The sequence below is a fragment of the Misgurnus anguillicaudatus genome, chromosome 20, assembly GCF_027580225.2.
Source record: "Misgurnus anguillicaudatus chromosome 20, ASM2758022v2, whole genome shotgun sequence".
Taxonomy (NCBI): Eukaryota; Metazoa; Chordata; class Actinopteri; order Cypriniformes; family Cobitidae; genus Misgurnus; species Misgurnus anguillicaudatus.
The window spans coordinates 21205835-21232749 of NC_073356.2; the positions used below are offsets into that span (position 1 = coordinate 21205835).

The 26915-nt window shown below is 37.3% G+C and overlaps 1 protein-coding gene across 2 annotated transcripts in view; it reads left to right on the forward strand.

Annotated features, from left to right (window-relative positions):
• vps50 (VPS50 EARP/GARPII complex subunit) overlaps window positions 1–23555 on the forward strand; it is a 162791-nt gene extending 139236 nt beyond the window's left edge. For both annotated transcript variants that reach the window (XM_073858278.1, XM_073858279.1), the window contains 4 exons: window positions 2494–2652; window positions 10183–10304; window positions 18468–18657; window positions 22051–23555. In XM_073858278.1, coding sequence (XP_073714379.1) covers window positions 2494–2652; window positions 10183–10304; window positions 18468–18657; window positions 22051–22170 — 591 coding nt within the window. In that variant the 3' untranslated portion in view covers window positions 22171–23555. The remainder of the gene's footprint in view (window positions 1–2493; window positions 2653–10182; window positions 10305–18467; window positions 18658–22050) is intronic.
• The last annotated feature ends 3360 nt before the right edge of the window (window positions 23556–26915 follow it).

The following is a 26915-nucleotide window of genomic DNA, read 5'->3' on the forward strand; positions in this document are numbered from 1 at the left end:
TAATTTGTACATTTCCTACCGTAAATATATCAAAAATGTATTTATCATTAGTAATATTTGTTGCTAAGGACTTTATTTTCTTAATTTTTCAATTTTTGGAAACCTGAGATTCCAGATTTTTAATTAGTTGTATCTCGGCCAAATGTTGTCCTATCCTAACAACCATACATAAATCAACGGAAAGCTTATTTATTCAGCTTTCAGATGATGTATAAATCTCTATTTTGTCAAATATACCCTTGAGACTAGTTTTGTGGTCCTGGGTCACAAATACAAATCTATACCTAAAAGCCAAATACAAGTCTTTAAGTCTTTAAGGTTATTTCTTAATTTCATTGTTTTCGAACATCAAAAAAAATTATTATAGAGGTAAAAACAGCATACGTAATTTAATAAATTAAGTTAAAAGCTGTAATGTTGTATAATTGAAAACATTAAACTTTTTTTAATGCATGTATTAAATATATTAAATAAAACCCTGATTAAATAACAGTGCAGTTTTATTAAAAATAGGCCTTAGTTGATGATTCACAGTAAGATAATAAGTCAAATATGTCCCTGTTTGTTGTTTTTTACTGACTATTTCATACAGTAATCAAAATAATTAACTCTTAAGCTAATTATTTAAAGCTTAAATGCTGAAAGCTATAATATCATTGAATTAGAAAATGGTCTGTATACTTCTGCAAGGCATATTTTGTTAAAGTCTAATTAGGGGTGGTCCGATCCGATATTATGTATATTAATCCGATATTGGCGAAAATGGCAGAAACGAATATTGTAGAAGTTGGGGAGTACAATCCGATCCGATACCAACACGGACCTCAACTGTCATGGCAACTTGATGTAAATGCGACTTAAGCCGAAAGTATACTAGGGACGTCCGCGTATGCGCGCCGTCCGCATGGCGTCATTTTCGTCATCAGGAGGGTCCGTGGTCGGCCGCGCGGACCGTCCTCGTACAACAGCGCATGCGTGTGAAAATATTTAAGGTCCGGGTATACTTTTTTCCGCGTCCGGCTCGCGCGCGCACGCGTCCGCGCAGCTTTCCGAGTATAGTCCCCGCGGCTACACGCGGATGGCCGCGTTCGACACTATACGCAATACAAATAATTTCTTATTCAAATTATTAGTCTAACAAGCTGTCAGGGCAGCACTGATTTGGCGACATTTACAGTACATTAAAACATTAGTATAGGTGAAGAAAAGTAACTGATCCACTATTGCAAACACAGTTTAGAACAAACAACAAGACAACAAAGAACAGGAATCAAACAAACATGCTCCACAGCTTTCTGTTTTTGGAAGAAGTAAAAGTTAAAGAAGAAAAACGATAGTGTGTGCGCAAATCCTTTGTATAATTGTTTATAGTGGAGTGTCCTGTCTAAATATTTTCACGCGCATGCGCTGTCGTACGCGGACTGTACGCGCACTATCCGCGCGGTTTCAAATTTTGGGCTGCACGCAGACGGTCCGCGCGGCCGGCCGCGGACCCTCCTGATGACGAAAATGACTTCATGCGGATGGCGCGCATACGCGGACGTCCCTAGTATACTTTCGGGACAGGACACTCCACTACAAACAATTATACAAAGGAAATAAACAGCATTTGCACACACACTATTGTTTTTCTTATTTAATTTTAACTTCTTTCAAGAATAGAAAGTAATGTTTGATTCCTATTCTTTGTTGTCTTGTTGTTTGTTCTAAACTGTGTTTGCAATGATGGATCGGTTACTTTTCTTCACCTATCCTAATGTTTTCATGTACTGTAAATGTCGGCAAATCAGTGCTGCACTGACGGCCTGGTAGAGTAATAATTTGAATAAGAAATCATTTATATTTTGCGTATAGTGTCGAATGCGGCCATCCGCGTGTAGCCGCGGGGAGTATACTTGGAAAGCTGCGTGGACGCTCGCGCGCAAGCCAGACGCGGACGAGGAAAAAAGGTATACCCTGGCCTTTACTGAGCAACATGCTGGAAAGCGCGGCCAGTAGAAACTGTAGCTAAGCATAAGCAATAGATGAGACCTGTCCGGAGGTACTTTTTTATGTTTATCACACTTAAGTTATGGTTTACTTCACACATTTACACATTTTTATGGCTAACAAATGTGTTATTTGCAGCTTTATTGATTAAATGGGCGATAGAGAGGTATTGGATCGTGATCGGTATAGACAGATACACAAGGTTGCGGTATCAGACATGAAAAGTGGTATCGGCACAGCGCTAACTGTAATAACTAACAATTGTTTCTCCAAGGAAATACATGACTCTGCCTCTGATAACCCAGTTAAAATAATTTTTGGTGATTTAATGTTTCTACAAAAATATCATCTCATATAATGTAAAGAACATTCATTTAACCTTGATATCTTTGTGAGGTCATCTCAAAGATTAAAATCAATGTGAAATGAAGCTTTGCGATGCTTCTAATCTCATTATTATCAGCCACATACTCTTTAATTTGACCTGCTCTCTTTCCTCTACAGACTGTATCTACCGCCAGTGAACTCCGCAAGCCCATTTACTGGATGGTGGCAGCCAAAGCCATAGATTACGAACAGATGCTTTTACTGATGGTGGGAGTAAAATGGGACATTAAAGAGATAATGTCACAGCACAACGTCTACGTGGATGTCCTTTTAAAGGTAATGTGTTTGCGCGGTCGTGCCATGGGTTTTATGTGCGCGAGTAATGTGTTGGGCCGCATTAAAACACCGAAGGGGAGGGGGGTCGGTACACGTTTTGACTCCGTAAAGACCAGCCAGCTTTATTTTTAAAAAATGGACGTTGTCTCCGTAGTCAATTACAGCATGGTTTGTTTCATCTCAAAGAAACTCAAGGCGATGCCCATAGCTGCCTTGTCTGATTCAATTGTGCACTCACCTAACAGGAAACAAGGCGAGGCGCAATCGAAACATGCAGTGTCAAATAGTCACTGTCAGGAGATTACACTGAGGTCTAAAGTTGAGGTTGACGTGTTAGGTTTAACTGAGAGTGACAAGTGCTCCCTCAAACAATCATTGGAATGATGGATATGGTTATGGGTTGAAGATTAGAAGACGGGTTGGGATATCTGCTTCAGGGAGTCTCGAGGAATTATTCTTTATATCTGTAAAAATTGTAAAATATGTTTTTACTTCGAATAGTGTTGGGGAAACTACAGCTACAAAGGTAAAGTTTTAACACGATTTACCCCCCAGTAGCACATTTCCTGAAACAATAGTAAATATTTATGTCAACTAGCAGATGTATGGGTGATTCTCACGAAAACTTGGTTTTAAACATGTCAAGCATGAAAATTTAAAAATTGCTTAAATTTACTTTTTTCCCCACCAGACATTGAAAAACAAAGTCTGGAGTAAATGGGAACATTAATTTAAAAACTTTTACTTATCATTTAAAACTTTTTGTAACATCATCAGTCCTAAAAAATCTCATTACCGCAACAGTCAGAAAACATCAACACTGACATATTTTCAGAATGACATGACAAACCTGAAAGAACATAATTTGGAGATTCTGCACATGCATTTAAAATCAAGTATTATGCTTCTATTAATTAAATTAACATTTAATAAGCATCTGTTGCGGTAATGATAATCAAAATGTCGTGTAAGCATTCTGACAAGACAATATTTCAAATTAACTGTAAAAAAATGATCTTACCTGGTAGCCATCTTGAAGTAACTGGTCCATGTGCTTGGTCACTCAAAATCAAACTTTATTAAAATTCTGTATGTGTGCTTAAACTGTTCTCAAAAAGTGTTGCGGAGGATGAGAACATCAGGCATGGACACATCATTTTCCTAATTTTTCTTCATTGTTATTATACATGAATATTCAGTAAATATTTTTTTCTGTCATCTAAAGTAGTCTAGCAAAACATCCATTTATTTTTTTTTTCTTAATATTTATGTGTTAATTTGATTAAATTACAACATAACGCATGTTCAAACACAGCCGGGCACATTGCGGTAATGAGAATTTCAGCAGAAAATGAGATAAAATTTACAATTATAAATTCTTATGTTGAAATCACACATTGTGCAAGGTAGAACACAGTATTGTGTTAATTCTGATGCTTTTTAATGTTACTATATTACACATTTTAAAGTTAAAATCATTAGTGCCGTGCTGTTTCAATGGTTTCGTTAGAATCACCCACATATTTTGCTTTGGGTTAAATTTTGCTATGTTTTTGAATGGAGGCCAGGACTGCTGTTTTTTCCTTGTGTGTCACTATTTACACGTAGCATATTAAGGATGTTACCTCTATATTATAATACACAGACCCAGTTGTAACTTCCTCCGAAGCAAACAAACAATTGTGTGCCCGCTGGGCAGACTTGATTGATGTGTGTATTCCCTAAGATTCTTCAGGAGCATTTTTCTTTCCTTGTTTTTTTTCCACATATTTTAATTTCTCCTTTTCCCCATTGCCTAATGGCTGCGCCTGATGAATTTCTCTGTATTGAAAGATCATGGGTATCAATTATTTGTCAGGATGTGAATTATTTAAACGTCCAGGCTCTGGGAGCAACAAGATTTGAAGGGGCCAGTTAAACAGTTGAAAAGTTCATTTTGCAGTGACGTATGACGATTTGTCCGCATGTCTTCGATAACCTCTACTCATTAGCCTGTGTATGCATTTTGCATGTCATTTAAATGGCTGACACATACATTGAAATAAAGAGTGCTCGTGGAGCAGATGGGGTTTCACTATTGAATTATCTCTTCGGCTTATTTGCAGAGAAGGCTCGGCGAATCCCAAAATATGCATAATCATGTGGCGGCAGGGCAGATTTACATAAATCCTGAAATTTTAGTTGAAAGGTTGGCTGCTAATGAAGAAACAATGCTCACCTTTGTGCGACTATGAAGTGGAGCTGCTCTGTTTGTTACTCCCAGCACCATTATTTCAGACCCACGCCAAGTGTGTATGTTGAAGCCAATTTGTCACTGTTTACCAGGGGGACTGAATTAATGATGTAACTGTGGAAATACTGAAGTGACTCACTCTTGCTTTTTTTAGATTGTTGAAAAAGTGATGTACGTCCAGGTCCCACTGCCTGCTAAAAAACCTTTGCTTATATCTGTTACAGTTTATTAACTGTGACAGTCGATAGTCTGCATTATATACAGCAGGAATGCCTAACTGCTATGGACTGTGTGAACAGTTTGTTATTTGTGTAATGAAATATCATTTTGTAAGGAGAGGTTATTTTCACCCCAGCGTTAGAAACTAATTTTAGATCTCGGTCCGAGGCTTGAGCAAACTCTGGAGGTCAAATGAGATTTTTTGTATTGATTTTGTGGGCAAATTGATTTAAGGAGCAGGTCATCCATTAAACAAAACTCTGTCATCATCATTCATGCCGTTCCACATCTTCTCTTCTGTGGATCACAAAGGTGCTGTCAAGCTCCCAAAGCCATTCGAGCATTAAAAGTGTCTTATGTGAGGAGTTCCTGTAGTTCATAGAGTTCATAGAGCATTGCGTCATCAGTGGAGCAAAATTTCCTGGGGAACACATATCGATTTACTGCTTAAAAAATGTATTGTTTTAAGTATGTGAAATCATCTGCCAAATGCATACATGTAAAATATAACATATTCCAAGTCCACTGAAGCATACAGTATGTGAACAAATGGCAGTGAACAGTTATTCTTTTGGCAAAGGCTTTTTTCCCAAAGTGACTTACATTGCATTCAAGCTTGGGATGGGTGGTGTTGCGTTTTGGTAATATATCAATATTTTTCCTACTGGGATACGGGATACTGTCTATATTGGTACAGTATGGTCTGATATGACCCTCCTTCTTTGCAACAGAAGCTCTGCCAGAAATGTACACCGGGGTCAGACATAAGCTTTTCAACCAGCTCGCATGTTGTGCAGCTGTGTATTTTCAAACAGTGAGGAAAACCCTGTTTTTTAATTTTATTTTCATCATTAGCTGTTTTAAAAGAATAGTTCACCTAAAAATGAAAATTCTGATGATTTTACTCACTTTAATGTTGTTACAGTCCTGTATAAATATTAGCCTGGGTTTCCCCATGTTGCCATGCGCACAAATTTATTCACGCTGCAAGTCTAGCATGGAAACCATGGACCAATTTTTCCCCTGAAATAGGAAACCAATCACAGAATGGGGAGGGGGCAGCAAGACGATGACGACGTCTATGCGACACACGTAGCAGATTTGTTTATCCAACACACCAGCAGACGCCAAGTTACTTTTCAATGCAGCCTTAGATAGTGTTCGAAGTAGTTTTGAATGCAAGTTTATTTAAAAAAAGAGCAACTTTTGGCGTTAAACAATTTCATATCCAAGAAGGATGTTTGGCTATGGCAAGAAATGATAGCCACAGAGTTTTATAGGACCAAACTGCTAGGCATCGTCGTAAACGAAGTCCATTTAACTTATAAATGGTAAGTGGTATTTATTAATATCATATTGTCATTATGCCTGTACTGTGGTTGTCACAGTGCCACTAAGTTGTGATGCTTTTCAATATCAATATACAGCTACCGGTTTAGTTGCATAGCTTTCAGCTGTGTGCACACGTACCGATAAAAGTTGTTGACGCTTGAATTTATTTCGCTCTACATACGTCATCTGATATAATTGAAATGATTGGCTATGAGCTATGTACAGACGCATTTGATAGACATTTGTAGCGCCCAATAAACAGCTCTGGGCATTCGTAAACCACGCCTCAAATACGAGAAAATTACCATGTCTATATGAGACTGGTCTGGTGTTAGCCAGGCTATATAAATATATTTGTTGTGATAAACACAATGAAAGATATTTTGATAAATGTTTGTAACCAAATCGATCAGAAGCTCCATTGACTTCCATAATATTCTTTTGTCCTACTATGGAAGTCAATGGGGCTTCTGATCGGTTTGGTTACAAACATTTCTCAAAAAACTTTTATTTGTGTTCATCAGAATATATTTATACAAAATATTTATACAGGATTGTAACAACACGAGAATGGGTAAATGATGAAAGGGTGAATTATCCCTTTAGTAAAAGTGTTTGAGACATTTCACATTTTTTCCACTTTGTTGAAAATACGGTGATATTTATTGTATGTCGCCATTCATCCCAAAATTGCAGAGATATGAATTTTGGTCAATATCGCCGAGCCCTAATTCAAGCTATATCTTTTTAAAATGTGTTTAACCCACAACCTTAAGCTGCAAACACAATGCTATTCACTTTCATTAGATTGAAAATAAAGAGCATATTTTGCAGTACTCCTGTTGTGTGTCACAGAAAAGGTCATAGAGGTTTTAAAAGACATGGTGGCGAGTAAAAAGACTTTAAGTAAAATATTCCTTAAAGAGATTGTTTATCAAGCAGTATTTATGACCTCAGAACTGACATTTTAATGCTTTAGGATATACAGTACAGTGAGTTACTGTAGCTGTCCATGTGTTTTTAACCACATCACTGTATTTCTTTACTGTTTTTCTTGTTAGAAATCAAAAACCGCACAACATTTGCATGAATACTTGTCAGGATGACTGAGAGCGATAATCTGATTACTTTCTCATGCGAGTTGTTTCTTGCAGGGTCCATAAATTTTAATTGAACCTTGAAACAAAAGGCACATTTTTGTGTCTTTTCTGTTTTTATTAAACCCATGTATCTAAGTTATAAAATAAAGTGGATATTTTAAAAATGAGTAAAGAAGGGTTAAATGCAGGAAAATAACCTTGCAGACTTTTTAGTGCTTCTGGCTTTGCATCAACATTCAAGGTGCAAATGCACGGTACATGTAATCCTTGGCTTTTGAATAAGCCATATGTCAGAGTGTTAAGAAAGTTATGGGTGTGTTTTCCTGTCACAAGTGAAAGAAAAATGGGCTTAACCGCAGCTGAATCAACACCTTCATGAGCAGCCAGATTGTACAGCACAGATTATTGTACGTGGCATTGCTTTATCTGAACATATGTGCTGAAGAGAGGTTTGGGATAACAAATCTTGAAGGTCGAAAAAATTGAAATATTTATAGATTTTTTGCTGTCTCCACTTTTCAGATTTTGTAATTAGTTTGCATATTTGTTGGCATTTCTGCAGCATACTAAGGTAAAAATATTTCGTCTCTGTATGACACCTCATCCAGATGGTTCCAACACCATCCGGTGCACCATACAACTGTATTATATACGGTAGGAGGCGACTGTCGGCTGATACACAAACTGACTAGTCGATTAAAGTTTAATGCCTTCTAGAAAATGTGCTTTTTTAAATATATAAACATACATATATCAAATGAAAGAACAGACCATCTGCTTTCAAACAACAACAAAGAAAGGTTTCATCTTCTCTTTTTGCACCTCTCAAATATGGGTAGGTTTCTTCAAAAATGCCAAATTTTGAGCAAAAAGCTGAGATAATTGCATTTTTGCGCTTAGACTTTCAGATTGTTGGTTTTCTGCAGTTTATCTCCTTTTAAATCACAATTGCTACAGCAATCAAAACAGCACTTATGTAATAAATTTCTGCTTTTTCGACTATTAATTTCAAGACAAATGATGCTGGAGCTTTTTTGAATAAACAAAATCAGTGTTCCCACGGGTTCTTGAAATCCTTAAAAGTTTGTAAATCTGGGAAAAAAATTCAAGGCCCTGGGAAGTTTTTGAAAATATACATACATAGATACAGGTCATTAAAAGTGCTTGAATCTGTTTTATGCAAGAAGTTTACTGGAAAAAAATCCATATTGTTCTCTTTATAGTGTAGGATAATATAAAGAAAATTGTAGTCCGCGTGCTAAACTGTTCGCTTTAAATTCTTATATCTTCTGTATGCCAATGTTGATTCATACCAAAATGCTTTTTTGCATAGTTGTGTTTGACACATGAAAATGTCTCGGGTTACGTATGTAACTGTTGTTCTCTGAGAAGGGGAACGAGACGCTGCGTCTCCCTTGCCATACTTCCTGCGTCCCTGTAACGCCGTCTTTGGCAATATTTCAGATAGCGATATACTTCCTGGCTCCTGTGTCACCCTGTCTTTGTCGTTAAGCCTCACCATTGGTTGAATTTGATATACACATTCAGACGCAGTTATCTTGGAGGTGTCCCAAAGTGTCACTGCAGTGACGCAGCGCGAGTTCCCTCAAAAGGAAACTGTACGATGTATTTTAAAAGGTAACACGCTGTAACCTTGCTCTCACTTGAAATGTGTTCCCACATTTAGTCCTTGAATTTAAGGGGAATTGGACATGGAAAGTCCTTGAAAGGTCTTTGAATATGAAGTTAACTAGTGTGGGAACCCTGTTGAACGAACGATCAAAGTGTGTTGCAAGTTCTCCTTACTTTTCCTTGCTTCCTTAAAGTCACCATGAAACATAAGTAGCTATTGTCTTATTTTCCCTGTTGTGACGTATAGACCAGTTCAAAAGATGTAAACAACACTGGTCCAGAAGCACTTCCTGTTTCCGTTTTTTAACACTAGATAAACGTTGGGATAAAATAAACCAACAGAACATATAAACCTGAATTAACTGAAGTTAAACAAACATCTTAAAGATAATAATATATGTAAAATAAAAAAAATAACTGTCACAAACTGTAACAGGAAGTGTTTCTGGACCAGTGTTGTTTACATCATTTGAACTGGTCCATATCCGTGTGAAACGGCTTCTCAAATGAAAAATTAAAAGGTATGGCCGGACTTGAATTCACCAAGAACTGATTGGATCGTTGAGGGTTGGGTCATGTTGCTAATTGCCAATCGATGCAATCTTTTCCCGGGTTCCGCCCTCGAGTCATTCCTGTGAAGTAAAGAGAGATCATTTCGAGTAGGTGGAGGAGATTAGCGTATTTGATTGAAGATTATGAAGGCACATGAATTTTTTAACTATAATTAAGATCACAGATAAGTCATTTGTAAAAAAAAAAAAAACCACAATATTCCAATTTTTTTCATGACAACTTTAAGATAAATTCGTCAATTAAATAAGCAAATTTCTTCATTATTTTTTAAATATTATGTGTGTCAGAAAAGATGTACTGCTCATAATCGAGGGCACCACACAGATGAAAAACAAGATAAATTAGGTTGTGCCAGTTGGTTTGGCTCACAATAGGTTGTGCCAGTTGGACAATCATGCTGCATACTAACACATTTCTGTAATTATTTTTTATTTTTTAAAGGAGTTTGAGAAGTTCAACCAGAGACTTGGAGATGTTTCGAAAATAGTTCGGATTCCTCTGCCAGTGTCCAATGTCTTATGGGAGCACTGTATCCGTCTGGCCAACAGGACATTAGTGGAGGGGTAGGCACTCCATTTACCTGATCCAAATGTACTGTATATCGGACCACCTGCATACTGTAGATAAATTACCTACCACACAGTGTTTTTGCTGGAGCAACAGCCATTGCAAAGTACTCCATTCTTTCCTAGACAATAAAATGGCTTACAGCTGAGTCACATACAGATAAATACAGATTAATTCTGGGCCCTCTGGGTTGGGCAGCAACGGGCAGAGCAAAGCACCTTATATTACTCTGTCAATACTGCAGTAAGTGGTTGTATTAATGAAAGTGGGAATTACTACAGAGAGAGGCTCTCTACAACTCTTTTTAATGTTTATATTAAACCTGCAAATCTCTTGAGTAAATGCAACTAATTTATCTCAAGACTTTACCTTTATCCATTTTTTAAGAACGTTCGTTTCTTTATTTTTCAAGTTTGCAGCCGTACCCCGAGTTTCTCCTCAAGGATTTGTCTAAATTTGCCTCGCTTCATGTTGCCACACAGAATTCCTCCTGTTAAAAAGTGGCCCCAGAGCTTGATCTTGCCAGCAGGCTTTGTATAACATGAGTGTTGGGCTGCATTCGATTTATGCCAAACATAGCATGCTGCTTTTAGGTCAAGGAGCTCAAGTTTTGCCTCTTCAGACCACAAACTTTTATTTCAAATGACATCTACAGAATTCCAGGCTTGACCTAATGTTATTCTTTCTTAAAAGTGGCTTTCTTCTCTCCACCCTTTCTCTGTGGGGTTTGTATTGGAGATATCTGTGCTACGTTTTTACAATAGAATTGTTCAGCAGTAGCCTAATAAAAGTATTGTATCCTTAGATTTACTGTACTGTATAAATATATGGATTGTATGGGTGTGACGATATCTCGTGAGATTAAATATTTATTGCGAAATTAATTATGTCCCAAGATTTTTGTGGAAGTGAAATGCTGGCCGTTTCTCAAACAAAAGGCTGCATCCTTTGGGGGTCGCATTTGTAGACTGCGTGCTTCATAAAGACTGTCTTATTACAGAATATTAACAATTATAAAGTTTACTATTATATTAAGTTAATCGTAAATTGTTGTAATATGCTTATGACTTGCGAATGTACTGCTTAGTTAACTTAAATAAACCAGGCTTGATGACGTACGCAGCCTGCATATGCGACCTCCGGAGGATGCAGCTTTCTGTTTGAGAAACGGTCACTGTCAGCATAAAGTGAAGTTTCTGGATAAACCTTTTCTAGTGCAGTGTGCATGCATTATATTCAGTCTTTTACTTCATGTGCTTTTTTGTTTGGGCGTCCAATAATGTTCGTCTAAGAAGCGTTGCGATTGTCTGTCGATCAGTGTCAGATATGATTAAACCCTCATTCAGAGTTTACATTAGTGTTGGGCGATATGCCCTATTTTCAGATCGTCCTGTCGTCAGCCTGTGAGATCGGCGATACACGATATTATCGGGGGGCGTGGCAGTAGTTTACTCTTTTTTTATTTGTTAATTTTTACTCATTATAACATGTCACTTGATGGGTGGACAAAAAAACAAGACCGTAACACCGTCATGACCGCAACCTTCTTAAAACTGATGCCATTAAAGCGAACGCGTCATTAAAACCCTATCATGATTACTTAATAACTGTAAAAACATGCATCTGCGCACGCGCACATACAAACTATTCAATGCATTTATTTAGTGCTGTTGCAGAAGACTACACGTGTCAAGCAGTGGTGCTCTCATGAGGTGCCTTTTTAAACGCATCGGTCCAGCAGAACGCGATCATATTTTAAACACAATCATATATTAAACACGAGGGACGTGTTGCTACAACTCATTGAAATGCATATTATAAACAGGATTCATACCTAGTGATCTGACTTCGGACAGAGCGCAGCTCTCTGCACGTACCCGAGAGTGAGAGAGAGGCGCTAATATGCAGCGGGTCATATTTTAAACAAAAAGTAAAGTTTGCATCAGCTCGCATGAAACGCATTAAACTGAACAAATAAGGGTAACTCTACTTTAGTTTATGTTTAGACTTCGGACAGACGCGAGAGCGCGTGCACGTGAGACAGAGAGAAGCGCAGCTGCTCATGACGCGGCGCGCTGGATTTAGTGGTAGAAGGAGACCAAGACGCGCGCATAGGTACGTGCAAGAAGGAATTCTCTCTTTACAAGCTCTCCACGTAAAGTGAAGCCCACAAACCCTCATGTGAGGAAAAGCATGCATTGTCGGTGTTAATATAAAACTATGATGATAATAATAATAACCATTCGCCAACTATCGTCTTGACTATCGCCATGAAAGCCTGCCATTGGCGATATGTCTGAAGATCGTCGATACACGAAACTATCGTCTATCGGCACAACCCTAGTTTACATGATTTTATCTTTGCATGTTCTTGATCAAGAATAACAGTGGCTATATCATTTCTATTGTAACGAATTGGACAAACATTAAAGATTTAAACGTTGTTCGGTTAAAAGTAAGCGTCTAAAGTTTAGATTCTAAAGTGAAAGTAGCACTTAAGATCAAGCTGGCAAGATCAAGCTCTGGGGCCACTTTTTCTGTTAGCGCCCCCTGCAGGCATTTGTTATAATACATAATGCTGTTTTTTTATTACAAAGGCTACTTATTACTGTAATGTGTTTACTTGTTTTGATACTTTATTTGAACAAATGACTATTGCATCATAATTATAATGTAATTTAAAAGGTTATTGCTAACTTGGGTCTAATTTCTATTAACAAAAAATATCAAAATACTTCATTATTAATTAGCTAAATAATTAAAGGGACCATTCTAGATTAGTTGAAACATTTCAAAATAATGTGATTTCAGTTTCCTATTTATTTATTTTATCATTGAGGATTTCTTAAAAAATTTAAAAATTTCATGTCTCGTCTCGTCTCATCTCGTAAATTAAGTGTCTCGTCACACCCCTAATGGATTGGATATAGATATACAGTATAGATGTAGATAATGTACCTCACGTTATTCAAAAGCATTTGGTCAGACACATCTACACTGAATGAATTTTAATCTACACACCTTGATTCAATTAATGTACGCCCATTTCCATTTGTGGCGAAAAGATGCATTTTATCACTTGAGTTTTGGGGGATAGTATACAAAATTTCACCTGTGCAATGTTTGATTTAAAGCAATGGCAAGAAATATTTCAGCTGCCTCATCAATCTTGTGTTTGGCACACCTTTCATCAGTGCATTTATGCGGAGGAGTTTTGCCTCATTCCTTAGGCGTACACAGAGATGCATTAGTTTTGTAAGGATTCATCAAATGTCATGAGCAGAATGCCTTTTCTCATTTGATTTCCAAAGCTTCGTAGATGAATCCATCAAGGTCATTTGAATTTCTTTAAATGTATTTTTCTTTCCCGTTCCACTTTTAGCTCGCATCTGCTTGTCATTAGGCGAGAGCCGGTTTTCTCATGCTAAGAAAATGAACGATAGGAACGTTTGCAGGCGTAGTGCGATGAGCGGCTATGAAGCCCCACGTCCTCTCCAGGGAGCTGTTGTCTTTCTGTCTTCCATCATTTTTACCTATACCAGCGCATTATGTTCAGTATGTGAACAATCTGTGTTTCGTGCTCGGGGAAATGCTGAGGAGCCTGTCACCTCTGCGGTGTTATGGAGTTCTGCATTTGACACGAGTTTCGTGTGACACCTCTTGACATCAGAGAGGTTTTCTATCATACCCTGTAGAAGAAACGCCTCGCTGTAGAAGTACGAAATCAGAAAATTGTGTTTTTTTTGTAGTCGCTGGAGCTATTAATAATTTATATAGCCTAGCTCGTGAGTGCATAGAGTTGCAGGTTCCAGAGATTGGCAGGGTAAACAGGCTTTGGATAAAACGGCTGAGAAGTCCAGTGATGGCTCAGATGGAATTATATTGTCATCCATACAGATGGTCCCCATCCGCAATGAGCTTTTAACCACCTTGATTGCCGTATGTTCCTGGAATATCTGAGGAAGACTTCTATATACACAACCTTCCTGTATTGTTCAATCCCAAAGACACAAGAGGACAGATACTTGTACACCCTGAGGGCCTAAAGCGATTTACCCAAGTAGGACATGTTCCTGGATCAATTTCGTTTCTGGAACAGCATTGCAGTTAGCCAGTTAGATTGTAGGGTTATAATCGGGTCTTCAATGTACTGTGTCTTTTCTGTCTGATTGTAGGGGGTTAGTCTATGGTTAGGGAATTTATTTAAAGGATTGGTCCATTTTCTTTAAAAAATCCAGATAATTTACTCACCACAGTGTCATCAATGTTGGTGTTTTGGTTTGTTCAGTTGAGAAGAAATTATGTTTTTTGAGGAAAACATTCCAGGATTTTTCTCATTTTAATGGACTTTAATGGTCCCCAACACTTAACAGTTTTAATGCAGTTTAAAATTGCAGTTCCAAAGGACTCTAAACGATCCCAAACGAGGCACAAGGGTCCCATCCAGCGAAACGACTGTCATTTTTGGCAAGAAAAATAAAAAATATGCACTTTTAAACCACAACTTCTTCCTCAGGTCCTTTGACGCGCCAGCGCGTCCTCACGCAATATGTCATCACGTCAAGAGGTCACAGATGACGTATCGAAACTACGCCCCAGTGTTTACAAGTGTGGAGAAAAAGGACCGTTCTGACGTTGTTGTATGTGGAATGATAGTAATTAATGTCTTTGTGTCAGTTTATTGTTTAAAATGGTCCGCAAATGTGCGTGTTATATTTGAAAAGTTTCGTTGCAAAACGAGATAACTCCGGTTTTTTATTTGTTCAGAAATCTCGTTTTTTGGTTGTGCATTCCAATTAATATCAATTCAACTGCAGTTGGTTTGTTTTGATTTAAACCTTCATAACTTAACAAATACAGCTAAGTAGCACCATAAAACAAAATAATAACATGATAACATAATAATAAACATGTTTTGACAAAAATGTAAAAAAATGGATTTGTCTCGTTTTGCAACGAAACTCTTCATATGTAACACGTGACCTTTCCAAGTCATTACGCAATTAAGTGAGGTCGCACTGGCTCGTCACACAGCCGGATGAAGACAAGGGGTTGTGGTTTAGAGGTGCATATTTTGTGTTTTTCTTGCCAAAGATGGCAATCGTTTTGCTGTGGGACCCTTGTGCCTCGTTTGGGATCGTTTGGAGTCCTTTGAAACTGCATTATAAAGCTGAAGGTGTTGGGGTCTATTAAAGTCCATTAAAATCCTGGAATGTTTTCCTCAAAAAACATAACTTCTTCTCAACTAAACAAAGAAAGACACCAACATTCTGGACGACATCGTGGTGAGTAAATGATCTGTTTTTTTGTTTTTAAAGAAAATTGACTAATCCTTTAAATAATGGATGAGCAGAGGATGTTGATCCAGAAACAAATAAATGCTATATAAGGGCATAACTCAACATAGACAAACACCTTCTGGCAGGATCCAGCTGTATACCTACATCATACAGTCAAGGGTCACTTGTTTGTAGATGGCTCTGAACACTTTTGGGATAAAAAAGGGCATTTGGAGTTAAATAGAGTCATCTATGCCAAGCTTTAACAGCCTCCATTAAAGGGACACTGCACTTTTTTTTGCAAATATGCCCATTTTCCAGCTCCCCTAGTGTTAAATATTTGATTCTTATCATTTTGGAATCCATTCAGCTGATCTCCGGGTCTGGAGCTAGCACTTTTAGCATAGCTTAGAACAATCCATTGAATCTGAGTAGACCATTAGCATCGCACTAAAAAACAACCAAAGAGTTTAGATATTTTTCCTATTTAAAACTTGAATCTGCTGTAGTTACATTCTGTACTAAGACCGACGAAAAATTAAAAGTTGCGATTTTCTAGGCAGATATGGCTAGAAACTATACTCTCATTCTGGTAATATTCAAGGACAAGTAAAATGGCTGCAGCAGGCGCAGTGATATTACACACTGCCCGAAAATAGTCCCCAGCTATTGAAAGTAAACAAGGGGACTATTTTCGGACAGTGCGTAATATCATTGTGCCTGCTGCAGCGATGTTACATTAGCAAAGTCACTGATTATTAGGCCAGAATAAGGGGCTGTCCACACGGAGACGCGTATCGCGTATCACTGTATACGTATAAATTTGTTATCGTATTGGCGTTTCATCCACACGGATCCGGCGTTTTGGGAGACTGAATCCGCTATTTTTTAAAACCGGGTCCTAAAGTGGATAAATCTGAAACCGACTCCCTTGCGGTTTCGTCTGTACAGCCAAACCGTATATTTTGTGAATCGAAAACGTCATCACGTCACGTGTCGTAAGAGTCACACGTACCAGCAACAACAATAACTGCGGACTACGTGATTGTGTTCGTGCTACAGAAGCTACTAAAGCATACTGGCTTTATTACAGCAAAATCTATTGCTTCTATGCAATTGTGGTGAGCAACAAGCGATAATGGACAACACCATACGTTGGTTATGCGCATGCTGAAAGTCTTCTTCTCCGTGTATAGTGTATATCTGTGGCATAATTACAGCTCCCCATACTGGTCCTTCATATATAATTCACCTCTTTCATTCGGTGGTTTCGTGTTTAATGATTATTTTTTTAGAGCAAGGGAAAAAAATGATCAGATAGGGCAGTGTTCTTCACTCCCAGCCCTGGAGAGCCGGTGTCCTGCAGAGTTTAGCTCCAACCTTAATCAAACACACCTGAGCAAGCTAATCAATGTCTTCATGATCACTAGAAGATCACAGGTAGGTGTGTTTGATTAAGGTTGGAGCTAAACTCTGCAGGACACCGGCTCTCCAGGATTGGGAGTGAAGAACACTGCGATAGGGAATGCACCGGCTTCGTGTGGACATAGCCTAAGAGTATAGTTCCTAGCCATATTATCGGCCTAGAAAATCACAACTTTTAATTTTCAGACAGTCTTAGTACATGATGTAACTACAGAAGAGTCAAGTTTTAAATAGGAAAAATATCAAAACTCTTTGGTTATTTTTTTAGTGCGATACTAATGGTCTAATCAGATTAAATGGATTATGCTAAGCTATGCTAAAAGTGGTAGCGCCAGACCCGGAGATCACCTGAATGGATTCTAAAACAATAAAAACTGTGTTTCAGTTTTGTAAGATGCAGTGGCAGAAGTTTACTTTGGGCTCGAGTTTCAGCATAAAAATCTTTACAGCCAGGATCACCTCTTTGTTGTCATTCATGTAGCGTGCCAATATTAGCCATCGTGTCTGTGAGCAGTCAGAGTGGTGCTGAGGTGCGTTTCTTATCGCCCCCACCCATCAACCGGAGTGTGACAGGTGAGGGGCGGAGGCTGGAAAAAACATGAATTGACTGGAAACACTCGACGGGCCCTGCAATATCCTTCCCCTCACAGAAAGTAATTACAGTGCTGTCAGCCAAAAAGTAAACAGGGGTGTCAACATCGCTGAACTCTGCTTGGCTACTTGTTTGCCTTGGATGCGACCACAGTGTTAACCTGACTGTCGTGGTGAATGCTGGGCCCCATGTGTGTAGCTGAGACCCACGAGATGTACAAATGAACACGTGACCGTACAAATGACAAGTGATGGTTGTGTTTGACCAAAATGGCCCTCAGCGTTTGGTGCCTCTTAACAGTCTAAAGGACCCCCGTATCCCTCAGTCTGTCTAATATTAACTAATTGCATTCACTTTTATTAAATAATCTCTCTCTCTCTCTCTCTCTCTCTCTCTCTCTCACTCTCTCTCTCTCTCTCTCTCTCTCTCTCTCTCTCTCTCTCTCTCTTTCTCTCTCTCTCTCTCGCTAAATTGGATACATATTTACCACCTTAATTAGCCACCTTAAAATATGTAGGAATTGCTCTGAGATAGTGTTGGTCTTTCTCTCTCTTTCTGTCTTTCTCTTGGTCAGTCTGTCTGTCTAGATAAATAAGCTAGTTTAATCAGTTGAAGGTTGCAGGGTGACTCTGTCTGCCTCTCTGTGTGTGTGTGTCCATCTCTCTGTCTGTCTAGATAAATAAGCTGGAGTAATAAGTTGAAGGTTCACTCAGAGTTTGGGTACAAGGTGACCTGTGAACTACAGGATAAATACCACCCTTACCTCAGGCTGTTCCCACAATTAATGTATTGTGTGCTGTCAACACTTCATGGACACCCTGCATCTGTCTCATTCACTTTTCTTCTTCTCTGCTGTCTGCCAGCTACGCTAATGTGAAGAAATGCAGTAACGAAGGACGTGCGCTAATGCAGCTGGACTTCCAGCAGTTCTTGATGAAGCTGGAGAAGCTCACAGACCTCAGGCCAGTTCCAGATAAAGAGTTTGTAGAGACCTATATCAAAGCATACTATCTAACTGAGAATGACATGGAGCAGTTCATCAAAAACCACAGGGTAAGATTGCAAGTCAGTGAACAACACAATGAAAGCTGCATCTTTATTAAGGCACATCAATAGTACAATGTATGACCCTATTTGTGAAATACAGGTGAACATCTCATGTAATGTAATTATGGGATTAGGAGCAAAGTTTGATTTCTATCTTTGTCATGGCCTTACTGGGTCAATATTAAAGATTTATACCACGTGCCTGTTAAATGCTTTTTTTAAATGGTTGAGAAATGTTCCACAGGTGTTTATTATTTTTCTGTGAAACGCACACCTGACCTGTCAAATATCTTAAAAAGAGGCACCAGAGCAATGTTTGTGGTAATCGTGGTATAAGCAGAATAACTGATTTCAGTCCTTTGAAATATTTGAAAATAATGCACTTGTGGTGCATTACCACTTTGGGTGTGCGTTATGTAAGGATTATACCACGGGTCTGTTGAATGCTGCATTCTGGTTGGCTGAGAAATGTTCTATGGGTGTTGATTATTTTTCTGTAAACCGCACACCTAACTTGTCAAATGTCTTAAAAATAGGCACCAGAGCAATGTTTGTGGTAACCGTGGTATAAGCGGAATAATTGACTCCGGTCCTTTGAATTATTTGAAATACCGCTTCGCGTCGTGCCGCATTACCACCTTGGTGTGCATTATTTTCTTATAATTCAATGGCCCGTCGTCAATTATTCCTTACATAATTGACAACAGGCCGTTGAATTATTCGAAACTAACTACCTTGTGAAGTTTCCCGAAAACATAGTAACTTTGTTGCACATTCGTCATTTCACTATGTTGGTTCAACAACATAGTTGATGATGTCACTTAGGGGTGGAGTACTAGTTAATATGTGCAAATCGATTTAATGTCAGATTACTGCTATAAATAACGTATATTGCACCGGACGACTGATTTTCGTGATTTTGTTATCTGTTGTTTTTTAAAGATATTTAATTCATGCGCAAGTTCCCTCTTACATCACTTCTCCCAGGGATTCCCCAGGGTCTTAAAGCTTGTAGGACTGCGCATTTGCGCAGTTTTCAAATGCAGCGCTTTTATTCTGTTTATAAACTTAAAGACGTAAAATAAAAGTTTTATATATGAAGAGTTTCGTTGAAAAACAAGATAAATCCATTTTTAAACATTTTTGTCAAATCATGTTTATTATTATGTAATCATGTTATTATTTTGTTTAATGGTGCTACTTAGCTGTATGTTTTAAGTAATGAAGGTTTAAATCAAAACAAACCAACTGCAGTTGAATTGACATTATTTGGAATGCACAACCAAAAAACGAGATTTCTGAACAATTAAAAAAACGGTGGTTATCTCGTTTTGCAACGAAACTCTTCATATTTTGAATGATGGATATAGAATGTACAACATGTTTTTTGCTTATTTTGTTCAAAAGCAAGTCTATATTATAATAACAAGGAACTATGCTTCTAACGACAGGTCAAGAGCTGTTGTTCAAACCACACAAGTTTGCGATGCAGCTCGTAAATGTTCATTTGAACTATGCGTTTGGGAAACACCAAATCGTTGAACTTTGTCAGTAACGACAAAACGTACGCCAGTAGTTGGCTAACGAAGCTTTTGGGAATCGCACCCCTGGTGCCTATTTTTGGGACGTTTGGCGGGTTAGATGTGCGGTTTACAGAAGGGTGGTCAACGCCCGTTGAGCATTTCTCAGCCAAAGAAGCATTTAACAGGCCCGTGTTATAGGTTAACGAATAATTCAACGGCCCATTGTCAATCATAAAGTTTTTTTTTAGTAAACCGTACACTGAAAAAAATTATTCATTGAATTTAATCAATTTTTTTTAAGGTAAGTGGTTGCAGTCAATTTATTTAAGCTACATTTAAACAAAAGTTGTATATTTTATTTTACTTTACTAATCTTTTTTGTTTAAATGTAGCTTGAATGGGTTTATTGCAACCACTTACCTTAAAAAAAAAAAAAAATTCAGTGTAAATCACCCAAACATGACTTAGCTGGGTAATCACATATGTGACCCTGAATCACAAAACCAGTCATAACCTGTCAATTTATTTTAAATTTGAGATTCATACATAAATAAGCTTTCCATTGATGTATGGTTTGTTAGGATAGGACAATATTTGGCTATACAACTATTTGAAAATCTGAATGTGCAAAAAAAAAATTAAATAATGAGAAAATCGTCTTTAATGTTGTCCAAATAAAGTCCTTAGCAACACACATTACTAATGATAAATACAATTTGATATATTTATGGTAGGAATTTACAAAATATCTTAATGGAACGTGATCTTTACTTAAAGCGGACATTTTACAAACTTTTTTAAGATATAAAACAAAACACCATATAGATCATGTATTATAGCATTACACTCACTTTGTAGGTATGTGCAAAAATGTGCCCTCTTTTTTGGTGTTGATTTTCCTTTATAATGCAAATGAGCTGATCTCTGCACTAAATGGCAGTGCCGTGGTTGGATAGTGCAGATTAAGGGGCGGTATTATCCCCTTCTGACATCACAAGGGGAGCTAAAATTGAATGAGCTATTTTTTCACATGCTTGCAGAAAACTAAATTACTGGGTTGATCTTTTACACATTTTCGAGGTTGATAAAAGCACTGTGGACCCAACCACAGCACTCAAACAAGAAAAAAGCCAGACCTTCATGATATGTCCCCTCTAATAGCCTAATGATTTTTGCCATAAAAAATCTATCATTTTGACCAATACAATTTATTGATATGCTATTTGCTACAAATATACCCATGCTACTTATAACTGGTTTTGGGGTCCAGGTTCAAGTGTGTTGTAATAAACAGCAGTATTTACATGCATACTATACATACTATATACATACACAGTTTACTCTTGATAACATTGTGTAAAAAAAAGCATGGATAGCATTTTTCATATTTTAATATTTTTTTATTTTTAACAAATTTTTCAATGGACAGTTACTGTAAAACAAACTCTTGGTTTAACAGACTCGTAACACTGTTTTACTGCTTAAGTTAAAATAACAAGGCTATTAAATAACACATACTTGTGTTGTACATACTTGAAATTTGTTATGGATATCATCTAATAGCATTAAAAATAGAATCTAATTTAGCGAACTCAATGGCCATATAAGAAGCTCATTAAAATTGCAATGTGTACATTATCATCTAGCTGATTAACTGATAGTCATTTAATACTATGGCAGTGTCTTTGTCTCAAAGCGTATTCAGCAGCCTGCGTTTCAAACGTGCATAAAAATGCTGCCTAGGTTCCTTGAGACAAAGCTTATTTCCTCATTAAAAAATGTAAATGATTTTTGCAGTCCGTTGTAAGCTGTCGGTTTAAAGCACTCATGCAAAGGATGTTTCCAACAGAGATGTATTTTCATTTTCTGTGTCCAGGAGTATTCAATGAAGCAGCTGACTAACTTGGTCAACGTCTGCCTCGGGTCCCACATCAACAAGAAGGCGAGACAGAAGCTCCTCGCAGCTATCGATGACATTGACCGACCAAAACGATAAATATTGCAGAGCGACTACAAATCTCAACAAAATCACCTACACTGTTACTCCATCCATATTCAGTTGCACGCAGCTCACGTTTAATCATTTCAACGTTTGCTCTTTCTGTTTACGTTTTATTAGGAGTGTAAGCAGGACATGCTGTGAATGCATATGAATGGAATGAAAAGTGGTACCAGTATCATTTGAAGGACGACAGTAATAAAGCTGTCATATTCATTACTTGTCCATATTACTATTTAATGCATAGTTTAGCATGAGTCTTTATAAAGTGACACTGAGACACGTCGCTCATTCTTTGGTGTTTGATAGGAAACGCATGTACTTCACAATATGTCTTGCTTTGACAGGCTGCTGTTGCTTATAGATCTCGGTCTCGCCCTGTCACACAAGAATCCCACTTTGCAACTTACTTTCATCGATTTTGTAATTTATGACACTTTTAGAAACGTGGAGACTTGTTGTAGTGTTGTCAAATATTATGTGAAAATGTGTTAATTTCTGTCAATAACAATTACAACAGGAAACACTTTGAAAACCACTCCATGTACCTTTCTGTTAAAAATAATACTGTACCTGTTGCCATTTTGGATCTGTTTCAGATACAGTACATATGAAATGTAGTAACTGTATATCGCTCGCTGAATTACTATACTGTATGTTGCTTTGTGCTGTGCTGTTTTCAGAAACAAAACGTTACAAAAATGTGTAATAATATTCTGTGTACCAAGTTAAAGGCAATGTCGTAAAATAAATACACTAATGTTCTTATGTTCCTATTTGAATGAGTTTTTTGTGGGTTATGTTGGACCTTCAGTTCACCTTATCTCTTTTTTTCTCCGATATTCTTTACTGGATTGTGAATAGTGAATTGCATTTTGATGTATAAGTATACTGAAGCCTCATATGGAGCTTGACTGAACCTCAGCTCTGCTCTCAATGGATTTTTTTTTTTTTTTTTGATGAAGTCACTGGTCTGAATCCCTGAACATGCTTGGGTTTATCATCCTAATCTTTTCGGTTAGAAGCGAGCTCGGGGCTGGAGCCCCCTTAGGACCCTTCACAGCACAGTCAGCAGAAGATAAAGCCATTTATAAAGCCTGCTGGACATATTTAGAGAATCATTGCTGTGTTCCTTAGTAGCATATTGAAATTTTAGTATGCTACTGTACAGTCCATTTTTTGTAAGTTCGCTTATCATAATACAAATGATACGATCAGCAATTGCAGTTTGCTTACACATGAGCAGCATATTAAAAAAAAATCTTGAATTTTGTATTAATTCTGTTCAATGACGCATTACCCTTCAGGATTTCTCTTTTATTCTATGCATGCTATTGTAGCCTTTAATCCTGTATAGCGAGTAAAGCTTTGGCACTAATTAATTGGCTCCCTTCTCCTGTTGTGCTGCAGCTTAAATGGCCTGTTTAGGATGTAGAGTATGTATTGATTTTGGCATGAATCATCGTGAGCGAGAGGCGTTTTATGTTTTTTTAATGGCCTGGGTGGATGGAGATAGAGGGCACGTTATCTGAACGTCTGGAAACCATTGTGCGCTCTCGAGGCGAGGATCAACTGAGAGAATACGTACGCTAACATCGTCACTCGCGCATTCATAAAAACCATACACAGTAATTATTCATTGGAAAATAAAGTGATTGAGATATTCTGCATGTAAAGCAGCACTGTATTGATTTTCCCTAGATGTTTTGGTGAGGGTATTAATGATGTAAACCAAAGCAGTAATGCAATTAATACCAATACTCATAGTGGAATCTATTCAGTATTCCACATTAAAACATATACAGGTGCTGGTCATATAATTACAATATTATCAAAAAGTTAATTTATCTCAATAATTCCATTCAAAAAAGGGAAACTTGTATATTATATTTATCATTACACACAGACTGATATATTTCGAATGTTTATTTCTTTAAATTTTGATGATTAGAACTGACAACTAAGGAAAATCCCAAATTTAGTATCAGAAAATTTGAATATTGTGAAAAGGTGCAAATTTGATCGTAAAGTGTGCATACGCAAAAATCCACGGCAAAGTCCATATTTATAAATGCACCTTTTTCTTTTGTGATTGCAGACGTTTTTTTTTAAATATTCACTGAAAAAAAAGATTCATTGAATTTAATCAATTTTTTTAAGGTAAGTGGTTGCAATCAATTTATTTAAGCTACAAAAAAAGATTAGTAAAGTAAAATAAAATATAAAACTTTTGTTTAAAGGAACAGTATGTAAGAAATTTAAATAAATTAATCATAAAATGGCCCTGATATGTCACTAGACATTAAAAAATAATTTTCATTTCAAATATTTATATCACTGACATCAGTGGCCTGGCAAGGATATTGTCATTTAAAAAGTGGAGTTGCAGCCCTCAACTGATGTTTATGTTGTCATTTTGCGTATTGGCCACTATTGTGTGATTGCAGTACCAGTTTTAGCCACAAGTTTTGTGATTGCAATACCAGTTTTGGCAACCCAATCCTACATACTGTTCCTTTAAATGTAGCTTAAATAAATTGATTGCAACCACTTACCTTAAAAAAAATTATTAAATTCAATGAATCATTTTTTTCAGTGTAAGCCATCTTGGTGCTCGAAAAGGGTTTAAACATTGACAAGTGCTATTTTATATGTCAATGACCTTAATTATGCATCATTTAAAGGCAGAGATCTGAAACTGCTCCGCTGCACACAAGTTCAAGATCATTTGTGATTTATAGACTTCACATCTGAAAGAAAGGGGTACGCGCATTTTCTGCGTGTACGTTTGATTTATGAATTACACCTAGGCATTTTTGATAAATAATCGTAAGATCAAATGTAGGATGGTTTCTACGCAGAATTTTATAAATGAGGCCCCTGGTGCCACACTCTAAGGGTACATTCATACAGGGCAAAAGTGCTTGACGGAAGGCTTGTCTGAAGCATGGCCAACAGCCAATCACAGTGGCCGCTACACATGCATGGTCTTCCATAAACGTAATTGGTTGGCTCTGCCTAGGTTATTTGCATAAGGCGATTTGATTGGCTGACGGACACATTGCTGCTTTAAAAGTTGAGAAAAGTTCAACTTATGCCGCGAGCAACGGCAGAAACGTGGCGTCGTCGACGGATCCACAATTCAGTTCAGCAACGCATGACGTCACCCATTAAAAGTGAATGGGAAGCGTCAACGCTTACATCCCGTGGGAATGTATCGTAATCAGCTAATTAACTCAAAACACCTGCAAAGGCCTTTAAATGGTCTCTCTGTCTAGTTCTGTAGGCTACACAATCATGGGGAAGACTGTTGACTTGACAATTGTCCAAAAGACGATCATTGGCACCTTGCACAAGGAGGGCAAGACACAAAAGGTCATTGTAAAAGAGGCTGGCTGTTCACAGAGCTTTGTGTCCAAGAACATTTATAGAGAGGCGAAGGGAAGGAAAAGATGTGGTAGAAAAAAGTGAACAAGTAATAGGGATGAGAGGATTGTGAAACAAAAGCCATTCAAAAATGTGGGGAAGATTCACAAAGAGTGGACTATAGTGTAAATGTATGTCTCAAATAAGCTGGTTGGCATTGCTAAATGAGAAGCATTGTGGATACCACATTTTTTATCACCTTGTGTCCGCACTGTTTTAAATTCAAGAAGAAATATTTCACAGTGTATTTGTTACATATTAATTACTATAGTATTAGCAGTGAATGATGCATAATTACATGCAGCTAAGTACATGTTCACTGTAAAAAAAGGAGCATGAAGTTAAAACAACTTGGTTTAGCAAGTCAATTTAACCTATTATTTTAAGTTTTGACGTATAAGTTTGACAACTTTTAAAAACAAGTTGAAATTGTTTAACTTAATTTGTGAAGTAACAATAATATATGTTAATTTTACAACAATTTTTTTTACAGTGTTGCTAATCATTATTACTCTTTATACCACGAGTCTGTTGCATGCTGTATTCTGATTGGTGGAGAAATGTTCCATGGGTATGCATTATTTTTCAATAACCGCACACCTAACTTTTCAAATGTCTTAAAAATAGGCACCAGAGCAATGTTTGTGGTAACCGTGGTATAAGCGGAATAATTGACTCCGGCCATTGAATTATAAGAAAATAATGCACACCCGCGGTGTAACATTTTCTTATAATTCAATGGCCCATCGTCAATTATTCCTTACGTATTTAAATGCATTATTATACTGTAGCATGGACACAGTAAAATAAAGTGTAACCAAAATTTCTATTCTCCAAATTGTGCTAAGGTGTAAAGAGGTGAGTAATTTTTTAATGTTAAATTCTTACTCTCCCAAACCATCTAGTTTGATAGCTTTTTATGACTTTCATGACTTATTAAGATATTACTGTAAAGTGTTTTTACTAAAGCTGATAAAAAGATTTGATATTTGCAAGAGGTGCAGAAATGCACCTGTTTGAGTTTGAAATATTCCATAAAAACTCATAAGATATATTTGAATTAATATCGAGCCAAGTCTTTATTGCTATTTGTCTTTCTGTACCCCATTGACATTTTCACAGATCAATGGGTTTGATTTTTACACATTTGCTTGTACAGTACTATATGCTGCAGCAGTATGCATGACCTTGAAATGATTTATAGCATGCCATTATTCAACCATCACCGGTGGGATTTCCTTAATAACATCAGACATACAATACTGTAGCTGTAATGGTGCTGCCTTGTCATTCTTCGAAGCTATTTGTTGTCCCAT